The sequence below is a fragment of the Delphinapterus leucas genome, chromosome 2, assembly GCF_059928025.1.
Source record: "Delphinapterus leucas isolate spDelLeu-1000000601 "Yukka" chromosome 2, BTC_Dleu_Yukka2, whole genome shotgun sequence".
In the NCBI taxonomy this organism is placed as follows: domain Eukaryota; kingdom Metazoa; phylum Chordata; class Mammalia; order Artiodactyla; family Monodontidae; genus Delphinapterus; species Delphinapterus leucas.
In genome coordinates this window covers 171204154-171216843 of record NC_143130.1, presented here as the reverse complement: position 1 = coordinate 171216843, position 12690 = coordinate 171204154, and the positions used below count along the sequence as shown (strand labels likewise).

The window sequence follows — 12690 nt, the reverse complement described above, 5'->3', positions numbered from 1 at the left end:
ACTAACACACTATTGTAAAGCAATTATACTCCAATAAAGATGTTTAAAGAAAAAAAAAGGGAATGGTAGAGGAAATTCAAGCTGTTCAAATTCTAGCAGACATTTACTGAGCACCTACTATGTGGCAAGCACTCTTTTAACTGTTTTTCATACACTCTTCTGTTGATTCCTCACAACAACTCTGCAGAGTAAGGTAGGCCATATAATGTCCAGAAACTTTTTTGATACATGGGATTTACCTTATTTTCTTGAACACTGCTTTCTCCACCAGTAGACATAAGTTCCAGGATTTCTGGAAGATGATCTATGAGAGCATCTAGTACCTTTTAACAGAGATATTGATTACTCTTCTTGTGATGGCTGTTTTTCTAATCTTAGATTAATTAACATGCCGATTTCTACACAGAAGTAGTATGAGTTACCAAACAGCATTTTGGGAGTTTCTATTTTCTTGCTCTGTCATCTTCTTGCTGCAAAGTCTTAGAAACAAAATTAGCTACCTTGATCAAACTACCTTTGAAAAGAGATTAGTATGTCTGCCTCTTGATAATATTCAAATCGTCTAGATCTGAGACAGCCTGACAACATGCTCAAAACTGCCTCCCAACTTTTGAAAAGCAGTTTAAGTCAGACGACACCTTCAGTGATGTCTAATGTTGAGGAGTTGAGATTTGGCAAGCTAGCAGTCATTTGGGTGAATAGGATATAGTAGATAAAGCATCAAAATAAAGTGTTCCAAAGTCTCCACAAGTATACTCCCCAAACAATGCTAAGAGAAATAAAAAGATATAAAATGTGATATAACATATGATCACAAGTATGTAAAATTTTAAAAACTTTATATAGAAAAAATAGAAAATGAAAAAATATAAGACAAGAGAAACAGTGATCAGAACTAAAAGTATTCTTTTGTCTGTCTACTTTTTGGCCTTTCCAAAATTTTCCGTAACAAATATACATGTATATTTTAAAACCTACTATTTTTAAAAGATATTCCCAATTTCTAGTCTATGATACAGTGGCATATCGACTTGAAGCTTCTGGAGCTAGTCAGCTATTAGAATTCATGCAATTCCCAAGAAGCAGGAAAATAAAAGAAAAAAGGCATTGATATATTCAAACTTAATATAACAGAAGTAAAAAGCAAAGAGTAAGAAGATATTACCTCCAATGATTCATCTTGTAATAATGTTATTAGTTCTTTATGTATTAAATACACTCCAGAATTTAGAAGTTTAGAAACCTAGAATGGAGCAATAAAGTCTCTCAGATTTGAGACTACTAGACATATAAAGGTTATAAAAACAATTTTTAAAAAAGTAATCCCTGTTAGATTTTCTTCTAAAATGAGACTTGTTTACAACACAACTATAAAATTAGATTTCTAGAAAAATTACTTGCATATGTAAGCTTTTCAGTCTGCTTCCTAACACGCTGGAGTGTGTGAACATATGAGGGTCGGGAGTGTAGAAGAATGGATTTATCAGTCATAACTTCCCTCTCACAAGCACTAATAAGCCCATGGATGCCTGTAGTTCACATTTTAAAGTCTTAGAGCAGCCAACAGGGTCTTTCAAGGGAGCCCAGCCATGGGAGCATTCATCTCCGTTCAGAGCTCCCAGAGGGGACAAATTCTACTGAAGGCCAGTAGCCACATAGGGATAGAGAAAACTCCTAAGCAAGCAAAACTTCGAAGACTTTTCCCATCAAAGACTTCAATCAGCAAGAGAGGAGCTGGGAGTTGGGAGAATCTAGACTAAACCAACTCCTTTGTGAACTGTTTTTTTTTTTTCTGTAGACAAGCAACAGTAAAAATCTGCAATGGTAGATTCACCAGTTTCTACTTCACCTTTAAGTTTTTGGGTTATTTTTTTCCACATACTGGGTTTCTGAGTAAGGTTTTACTTGAAAAAGGGTTCCTAGACAAAGAAGGTGTTTTAAAAGTCTTTGCTCTACAGGGTTGTTTTTGAAAGTATTTTCAAAATATTATTTTTCTGAAAAACAAGAATAAACTCAGAACATACTAAAGTAATTATCAGAATCCAACAATAATACTGTTAAGGAAATTTAAATCCACCAGTGGAATTTATTTAAAAGGACAAACCTAGACTAACCATTCATTTATGAAGTATCATCTTAACCTACCTACATGGTATGATTGTAAGAATACAGAAATTAGCCACCCAGCAAATAGCTAGATCAATGATTTCCAAACTCACTTCTACTGGTGAAATATTTTTGTGTACATATTTCAATTTTTTTTTCTATGGTGCTAACACATTATGTCCACTTATAGTGGACATAAATAAAATGAAATATTAAAGGTATGAGATAAAAATAAACATAAATAGAAACTCTCGTATTGCATAAATATTGCTTTCTCAGACTCTAATCTCATGCAATCATCTCTGGAGACCACCAATCTAGACAAATACAAGCGTGCATGGTAATCATGCCTAAATACCCACTTAATACATATTACAGACAAGTAGTTCACTCAGCCAGCCAGTGCCCTCTGCCCTCTCTCCTCCTCCAAAAGCATATTCCTATATGCATATTTACAAAGATGACTTAATTGTTCAACACTGAATTATTTTAATTAATTACACCATTTAAAGGGAATATTTTCTGGACTTTGCAGAATGAACATTCATTTCATTCACACCAGAAAAAAAATGTTATTCAAAAGAAGCAAAGCCTATCATTCAATAGCCAAGAGTCTTAAGTAACATTTCTAATGCTGCTATGGATATCCTGCACACTTTCAGCTAATCTGACAATGCTCTGAACACAGTGCAAGGAAGGGGATGAAATATTCTCACTGAGATTAAGAATAGTTATTATACCTCTCATTAAAGAAGGGAATATTTTATTAACCCACACAGATATTTTTATGTGACAGTCCTAAAGTTGGCAAGTTATAGGTTATACATGTTTACTGCAATTACAGCAACATGTGCTTGCTGCAATCACTCGAGAAACATGCCCTAGATTTCAGTCTCAAGGGTTAAGAAGTTAATTATATTCATCATAAAGTCTAAATTCACTTTTGCTCTTACAATATGGAAAGTTGTTGTAACAGCTGAAATCTAAAAGCTGTGCTCACGAAACATGATCCATTTGCAGTCAAAACCATAAATTTAAATAATCTATCTCTCAATTTTCCATTTGTACTCAAGTCCTTAAGTTTAGGTGTAAAGCTAAATATAAACATTATAAAGCATATAAAAACTGATTTTACTTCCAGATCTGTAACAGCCACATCCATACCACAATGTCTGGCTTAAAGTAAGGATTTACTAGAGATATACTGAACGAATGGATTAATACCTGTTAAACGAATATAACGTATTTATGTAAATGAATTCTGTGTAACATTCTAAAGAGAATTACGGGAATTTTTCAATATTTAGGACTAGAATATGAGAGCGATATGGAGCCTGTATCTTTTAATAAATCTGTAAACAGATGTGTACAAAATACCAAAAAATCATATACTACATGTAGGTAGAATTAACAACAAATGTAAAGTGGTATCACTTTTTCAGACTTACTTCATAAAAGCAAATAGCAATAGTGTATCTGACTGGTACTTCAGGGTCATGACAAAGGCAGAAGAATGTAGAATAGAGATCCATGTGGAAATTTTTAGGATCAACAAAAACAATCATGGCCTGGTGGAGGTGGGAGGGAGAAGATGAGTGGGAAGGAGAGAAAAACATGCATCAACACCTCTTATTATAATCATGTCACTTAAAACTGAATCATGTCCTCTGAATCATAATTTAGTTATAAACCATATTTGGAAGATCCAAATGCATGCATATAATTCTAATATATATACTTACACAGAGATCAATATAAATTAACCAATATACACCAGACATAATATGAGGTAGCAAGTGTCAATTATGGCATTATTTTTCAATGCAATCTATTCACATGTTTTTAAGTTAAAATTAAAACGTTTAGCCAATACAAATGTATAATTTATTACCGGAAAGTTATAAGCACAGTTCTTCCGTACTGAAATATATTTCTTCTCCTGCTCTAAGATTTGGGGTGGAATCTGGTTTTCACTGTGTCCATTTTCCTGTTGCAAACCCAATGTACAAAGTTTCTTATAAAACTCCAAAAATCTCAAGTGTTGATCTGGAGTAAATATTCCTAAAACAAATGCAAAACCTTTGCTCAACATTTTAATTGAAAACAATAATTAAAAAGGGAAAAGCAAAGTGCAATAAAAATAACTGGAACCAAATATTTAAATAAATGGTTGGAAATCATAAATAAAAGCAACAATGAAAAAAGAATAAACTATTGTGAAGAAATCTAATGGTTCTTCACCTTATGTTAATTTTAATAATATTTTCATTTTAATTTCGATAGTATAAAACTATGCAACACAGGAATTACACCTGCATTAATTTCTGCATGTACCATTGTATGTACCACTAACGAGTCACTACAATAATAATATGGCAGCCATTATTGCTATTTACTTATGGTAAATATTCTAAAGTTGCCTACAGAAAAGACATGCACATATGTCTGCAGAGAAGGAGCTTAAAAATGGAATCTGAGAGAATTCCCTGGCGGTCCAGTGGTTAAGACTTGGCACTTGCACTGCTGTGGGCCCAGGTTCAATCCCTGGTCAGGAAACTAAGATCCCAGAAGCGGTAAGGCACAGCCAAAAAAAAAAAAAAAAAAAGGAATCTGAAAGACGGTGAAGTAAACTCAAAATAATTTTGATCAATGGAATGGACTGGTTCCACATTCACATACCGTCTTAGGAAGCTAGTAATTCAATATATATTGCAATAATTTTTTTCAACAGTCTATTAAAAGTCCACAATCTGCACAAAAATATGTTTTCTATGCTAGATTGTTATAATTTAATTAATGCTTACATTATTTTAGTAAGCTAAGAACTGAGTAATATGTTCAGAATGCCAAGAGTTACAGGTATTATTCTGCATTGTAAACTGAACTGCTCGTGTGATATATTAATTATTCTACAAAAAGTTGATAAGAGTATACTTACTATGCACAATAGTTAATATACCTGAGCTTCTATTATCATATACCAACTAATACATAAAGATAAAATATTCAGAAATTTAAAAGGCTATGCCTACTTCACTCTGCCATTGTTTTGGGTTTTTTTTTAATAGTTTATTTTATTTATTTATTTATTTTTGGCTGCATTGGGTCTTCATTGCTGTGCGCAGGCTTTCTCTAGCAGCGGTGAGCGGGGTCTACTCTTCACTGTGCTGCACAGGCTTCTCATTGCAGTGTCTTCTCTTGTTGCGCAGCAGGGACTCTAGGTGTGTGGGCTTCAGTAGTTGTGGCACACGGGCTCAGCAGCTGTGGCTCGCAGGCTCTAGAGCACAGATTCAGTAGTTGTGGCGCATGGGCTTAGTTGCTCCGTGGCATGTGAGATCTTCCCGGACCAGGGCTCGAACCTGTGTCGCCTGTGTTAGTAGGCAGATTTCTAACCACTGCGTCACCAGGGAAGCCCCTGCGATTGTTCTTTCATATAGGTTCTACGAGTGAAAAAGTCATTTCTAACTGTGTTCTAAATTATGCTATCAAAATTCTAAGATCTCTTAAGATTTTACACACTTAAAGGGTAGGCTTTACAACTGAAGAGCTAAAGTTTAGTGGCTAAGGTAAAAGAAAAGGGAAAAATTATCTATAATCTTGACATTCTTAGGACATAGCATACCATACAGTCCATGGCATAGTTTTCCTAAATGGAAAGATAAGGAAATAAGAATTGATTCATCTGCTTTGAAAGATTTTTCACAAAACGATTTCACTAAGGGAAGTATAGTTTGACTTCTGTCATCTGAAAAACAAGAATAAAACATAGTTTAGATCCAGTTGCCCACACTGCACATGTAGAAATTAATGCATATACCCAAATTCCAGAAAGAAAAATTACTATGTTAGTCTCAGAGTAACAGAAAATATCTGAAAACAATGATGATGGAGGGATGACATAAAGAATAGGTGAGAGATAAGTGGGAAACATCAAAAACTTTTATGCCAGGCTAAGGGGTTTGGACTTGACACCACAGGCCATAGGGAATAAACTATAGAGTGACTACAAATTAAAAAGCTAAGATGATTGAGGTTTTGAGTCTGAATAACTACAAGAATGCTAATACTACTAGTATAAATAGATGAGTAGCAGGAATTCTCTTCTGCATACATCTCACACCATGCTGCATTTTGTCATTTCATTTTTGATTGAAAGTAAGTTAGCTTATATTACATTCTGTGTAATGAATTTCTTCGCTCTTCCTTCCTATACAACTCTTTTTCAAAAAGTGAATTCATTCTTTGAGTATGCCTGCTTAGGTCATAAGTTTCTGATATTAACAATATTTAAGTTTTGATTCCAAATGCTCCCTGAATTTCCCACAGTTCTCTTAAACTTTCAGAAATAAATCACTACTTTATTAAGGGTCTGACAATACTAAGTAAAACCCTGTAACAGGTTTATTGGTATTATTATTATTACTGTTATTATTATCAACACATTTCAGTACCACACCTACTGTTTTTACTAAATAACATTCATTCGACATTTATTGAATTTCTCAGACAACAAGCATTAACAGAAGTAGAAAGATGAATAAAAAGTTCTCTGAACTTGAGAAACTCAGACCAGCAAAGAAGTCAAACACAAAAAATATCATAAGACAATGTGATCGCTATTTTAATAGTTAGTATAAGGCAGGAGTCTGCAAACTATTTTTGCAAATATTCTAGGCTTTGTAGTTTATCTGTCCCAAGTATTCAACTCTGTCACTTTGGCACAAAACAGCTACAGACAATACATAAACAAATGGGAGTGGCTGTGTTCCAATAAGCTCTATTTACAAAAACTGGTGGCAGCAGGATTTGTCCTAGAGGCCATAGTTTGCCAACCCCTGGTATAAAGGGATTTAGAAGATGTCAGAGAAGACACTGTTTTGAACTGGGCACTGAAAAGAAACAGCTGGCTAGGAGAAAAATAGAGGGAAGGGTGAAAAAAGAGAACATGAAAAGGCTAGAGCTTGAAAGAATTTGGTATGCCAAGATAACGGCAAATGCGGCTGGAGCACCAGATGCCAGAGGAGTGGGAAAGAACGGGAAGAAATAAAGCCATGAACACAGGTTAGGACAGATCTGTGATAACCAAGTGAGGGGCAGGAAAAGCCCCAGATCGGAGATGATGCCCATGTTTCTAGTTTGGATGCCTAAGGGTGCCCCATTATTAGGACAAAGAGATTCATTTGTTCACTTATCAGATACTGCTGTTGCTACTCCTCTGGTTCATCCAATGGCCTAAATTATTATTCTGTAACATCCATACATCATAACTGTCCACACTGCAATAATCTTTAAGAGGGTCTCCTAGTTCAGTTAAAATATTATTAATCCAAAGTAATCCTACAGGGGCTTCCCTGGTGGCACAGTGATTAAGAATCCGCCTGCCAATGCAGGGGACACGGGTTTGAGCCTTGGTCCGGGAAGATCCCACATGCTGCGGAGCAACTAAGCCCATGCGCCACACTACTGAGCCTGTGCTCTAGAGCCCGTGAGCCACAACTACTAAGCCCGTGCGCCACAACTACTGAGCCCGTGGCTCCACAAGAGAAGCCACCGTAATGAGAAGCCCGCGCACCGCAGCAAAGAGTAGCCCCCCTGCTCTCTGCAACTAGAGAAAGCCCATACACAGCAATGAAGACCCAATGCAGCCAAAAGTAAAATAAATAAAATAAATAAATTTAAAAACAAAAACAAAGGAGTCCTACAATTACACAATAGTGTTTTGCACCTGAGTACTTGACATTTGCCCTTCCAAATTTCACCCTGACAAAATAGTTAATTTGCACTGAACTAATGTCTAACATTGGTTAAGAATCTAGTCACACACTCAGTAGAGCAACTAATTTAATTGTCTTTGTGATTTTATTTGCACAACACTAAGAAACACCTCTTTACCCATTCCCACCCAAATATCCCATCCCAGATTTCTCTTCCTGTGGCCATGAAATTTCCAGCATTAAAATATTAAGTAGAGGAAGCTAATTTAGATATTGCTTTAGTCAAGATCTGTCTTAGGGTCAATTAGTTGAGCAAGTTAAAAACTAATCACCAACCCAAATTCTTAGCCCGACATACTAGTCAGTTAAATGTTGATGAAAGGAAAGAGAAGGGTAGGAAATATTCAACAACACCGGGTGCCAGGAGGGGAAAAGTGGCAGCAGAGAAGGCACCAAAAGAGAAAGGACCATAAGAGAGAGAGAAGAAGGGAAGTCTAACATTTATCGTGAAAGTTAACATAAGAAACTCTATCCTGCAGCTACCTTTACTCCTTACTAGTGATACAAAACATGGAAAAACAATGCTTTCAGAAGCAAAGATGTGTTCACATGAAGATTTACCTGTATCAAATGTGTCGAGCAGATTAACCAAAGTTTCAAAAGCTGCAAGCCGCACACTGCTGCCTTCATCCCTAGAAAGTTCTATTAATTCAGGGAGCACCACACTTTTTGTAAGTTCTGTCCTGCACAATAAGCAATAGAAGAAAATAAATCAAACCAATACGTTTTCATCAAGAACTTACGAAGACCAAGTCACTGAGCTAAGTGTTACAGAAAATAGGAAAAATCGTAAAGATGTGGCTCCTGCTGTCTGGAAGCTTGCAGTCTGGCTGGGAAAGCATGATAGTATGAATACAAGAAACATCGACAGCAATTGCATATTTACTTAGGCAACTTATGGTAGTTGCTCAATATACTCATTAAGTGAATGTATTGTTCTGACAACTAACATGGTTGAACAACAAGACTGAATAAATGTTTATTGGCCACTTGTACTTCTTCTTTATGAAGTATATGTTCATTTTCTTTGCCCATTTGCCATATTATAAAAGTTGAGGGGAAATAAGGCATTATGGGGGACTTACATGTATGATACAAATATTTTCCCTTTTTCATTAGTTCCTCTTAGCAAACTGGATTATAGGTAATTTTTTTCAGGAAGTGGGTGTAGATTGCATATTGCCTAAACTAATATATCTATAAGAATATCTTTCTCTTCCCTCACGTGTAAATTCTGCCCCAGCCAGATGTATATGGAATAGAAGTCTAAGGATCTAAGGATCTAAAGATCCTAATATCTGTACAAGTCCAGTTTTATCAGTCTAGACGCTAGTAACTACAACCTAACCCTTTCATGATGTCAAAAGGGGGTAAAATACAGGGTCAGGAATAACAAGATGAACGAAATAAGCAAGCTTGCCCAGAGAGCCATCCAGGAATTCTGGGGTCTGGCTGTGTGATACAAATCTACCCCATTGCTGGCTATGATTTGGAGTCATCTGATGGTAGCTGTCTGCTTCAGCATAAATACTGATGATGATTCTGAGTTCTATGGTCAGCCAGGACAGCAAAATCAATTCGAGGAACCCTCTCCTTTGTGCCTTCTCCACTGACCTGTTCTAAGGAGACTGGGTCTGAAGAAACACTGGGGACCTACTCATCTCCAGCTCTCTTTTCACAAGACAAGTTGCCTCTAGAGTTCTGGCTTGGCCCTTCCCTACATGCTCCCCCTTCATCAACAGACTTCCAATCTGACAAAAGACAAAAATAAGGGCAGAGGACAAGAACCAACCATCAATCCCATTATATCTGAATTTTACAATCTGCGTCTGACAAAGGCCATCATGGGTCTGCTTTTTGTCACTATATGTTAGTTTGTATTTGACATACTGTATATATCCTTTTGTGTCTGATTTATTTCTCTTAACATACTGATTTTGAGATTCATCCATGATATAATATCACCTGTATCAGTACTTCATTCCTTTTTATTGCTGAATAGTATTCCATTGTACGGACATGTCATATTTTATTTTTCCATTCTCCTGTGGATAGACATTTGGATTGTTCCGGTTTTAGGTAAAACAAATAAAGCTGCTATAAACTTGTGTATATAAAACAATTCTTGTTGTTGACGTATATTTTCACTTCTCTTGGGTAAACACTTTATAGTACAATAGCTGGGTCATGTGGAAGATATACGTTTAACTGTTAAGTAAATGCCAATCAGTTTTCCAAAGTGGGTTCCACCATTTTACACTTCCACCAGCAGTGTATTAGAGTTCCAGCTGTTCCAAATCCTCATCAATATTTGATTCTGACAGGCTTTTTACACTACACATTCTAGTTAGTGCGTAGTAGTAGTAGTATCTCACTGTGGTTTTAATTTGCATTCCATTTATGACTAATGATGTTGAATACGTTTTCATGTGCTTTTTAGTCATGTGTTCTATCTTCCTTTATGACATATCTGTTCAAACATACTAATCATTTCTTAACTGGATTGTTTGTAAGAGTTCTGTACAGGGTTTCCCTGGTGGCGCAGTGGTTGAGAGTCCACCTGCCGATGCAGGGGACACGGGTTCATGCCCCGGTCCAGGAAGATCCCACATGCCATGGAGCGGCTGGGCCCGTGAGCATGGCCGCTAGGCCTGCGCGTCTGGAGCCTGTGCTCTGCAACGGGAGAGGCTACAACAGTGAGAGGCCCGCGTACCGCAAAAAAAAAAAAAAAAAAAAAAAAAAAGAGTTCTGTATCATCGAGTCATTAAGAGTTCTTTATATATTCTGGATATAAGCTTGATATATGTATTGTGAGTATCAGTAGTTTCCCATTCTGGACTTGACTCGTTTTAAAGAGTAAACAGATTTTTTTAATATAAAGTCTAATTATCACATTTTTCTTTCATAGTTCATGACTTTTATCTAAACAATCCTTGCCTACCCCAAAGCCGCAGAGATTTTCTCCTATACTTTCTTCAAGAAGTTTATAGGGTTTTTTTTTAATTTATTAATTAATTTATTTTTGGCTGTGTTGGGTCTTCATTGCTGCACTCGGGCTTTCTTTAGTTGCAGCGAGCGGGGGCTACTCTTCGTTGCAGTGTGCAGGCTTCTCATTGTGGTGGCTTCTCTTTGTTGCGGAGCACGGGCTCTAGGCGTGCAGGCTTCAGTAGTTTGGGCACGCAGGCTCAGTAGTTGTGGCTCGGGGGCTCTAGGACGCAGGCTCAGTAGTTGTGGTGCACGGGCTTAGTTGCTCCACAGCATGTGGCATCTTCCCAGACCAGGGCTCGAACCCGTGTCCCCTGCATTGGCAGGTGGATTCTTAACCACTGCGCCACCAGGGAAGTCCCAAGTTTATAGTTTTATATTTAGGTTTATTATAGATTTCAAGTTAGTCGTTGTGTATGGTGAGAGGTGAGAATCGATGTTCAAATTTTTTCTCTTATGAATATCCAGTTATCCCAGTATCATGTTTTGAAAAGATTTTCCTTTCCTCATTAAATTGCTTTGACACTCTATTGAAAAATCAATCCACCATAATCTGTTTCTGGATTCTCTCTTCTCTTCCACTGATACATGTCTATCCTTTTACCAAGATTACATTCTTTTGATTACTGTAGTTTTATTATGTCTTGAAAACAGGTAATGCACAGTCTTTGTCGTTTTTTTTTTTTAGACTGCTTTGGTTCTTCTAGGTCACTTGCATTTTCATATAAATTTTAGAATCATTTTCTACAAAACAGCACAATTTTGGTCGAGACTGCATTGAATTGCTAGATCAACTTGGGGAGAATTGACATTTTAACAATATTAACAATATTGAGTCTTCCAATTCATGAATATGGTATATATCTGTTTTTAAAAATTTCTCTCCACATTGTTTTATGGTTTTTCAGTGTATAGAGTTTTCAGTGTAGGTCTTGTACATTTTTGTTAAAATAAATAAGTGGAATTTTAAAATTTCATTTAAAAATTTCATTCAAATTTTTAAATTTAAATTTTCTAACTATCTTTTGCTAGTATACAAAAACACAATTGATTTTTGTATGTTAACCTTGTATCCTGAAACATCCTTAAATCCATTTACTAGTTCTAATAGCTGTTTTGTAAATTACTGAAGATTTTCTATGTAAACAGCGATATCATCTACAAATAGAAAACATTTTACTTCTTCCTTTCAGATCTTTAGACCTTTTAGGTTTTTGTCTTCTTGCCTTATTTCAATGGCTAGAACCTCCAGTACAGATTGAATAAAAGTGATGAAAACTATCCTTGCCAGCTGTTACCATAGGGGGACAGCATTCAATATCTACCATTAAGTATGATGTTAGCTATAGGTTTTCCTTTCATACATGCCCTTTATCAGATTAAGGAAGTTTCCTTCATCCCTAGCTTCCTGAGAGTTTTTAATCATGAATGGATGCTGAATTTTGCCACATATTGTAATGGGAGGATTTTCAGGTTATCTTGTTTAGTATATAACCATAATTAGCAGTCTGATCAACTTTTTCAAAAGTATGTTCTTTCTTTCCGATCTTAGTGCTGCATGTTCTTCCCCTCTAACACTGAAGGATCATTTCGTAGATCACAAGTCTGTTTTTCTTTTCTCTTTAGTCATCCCTATACAAGGGGAAATCTATTCAGCACACTTGTTTTCTTATGATGACTGTGTATGACCTCTTCATAATACTATTCACTATTAATCTGGTAGTCTAAGAATTGTCCTCTTTGATCCTAAACTGGTGCACAATCCATAGTGGCTTTCCAGTGTTTTGCAGCTTTTATTTCATACGGATATGCTAGCTTGAGAAGA

At 36.1% G+C, this 12690-nt stretch overlaps 1 protein-coding gene and 1 non-coding gene across 2 annotated transcripts in view; one reads left to right on the top strand and one right to left on the bottom strand.

The window, feature by feature from the left end:
• LOC111176125 (serine/threonine-protein phosphatase 4 regulatory subunit 4) overlaps positions 1–12690 on the bottom strand; it is a 50265-nt gene that overhangs the window by 31623 nt on the left and 5952 nt on the right. Inside the window, exons 5-10 of the mRNA XM_089908162.1 lie at positions 8442–8563; positions 5729–5851; positions 3998–4167; positions 3555–3674; positions 1166–1243; positions 240–323 (exon numbers count right to left, since the gene is read on the bottom strand). Coding sequence (XP_089764288.1) covers positions 240–323; positions 1166–1243; positions 3555–3674; positions 3998–4167; positions 5729–5851; positions 8442–8563 — 697 coding nt within the window. The remainder of the gene's footprint in view (positions 1–239; positions 324–1165; positions 1244–3554; positions 3675–3997; positions 4168–5728; positions 5852–8441; positions 8564–12690) is intronic.
• Positions 4590–4662, top strand: TRNAA-UGC (transfer RNA alanine (anticodon UGC)). The gene has a single exon. It is a non-coding gene; the product is annotated as a tRNA-Ala (tRNA).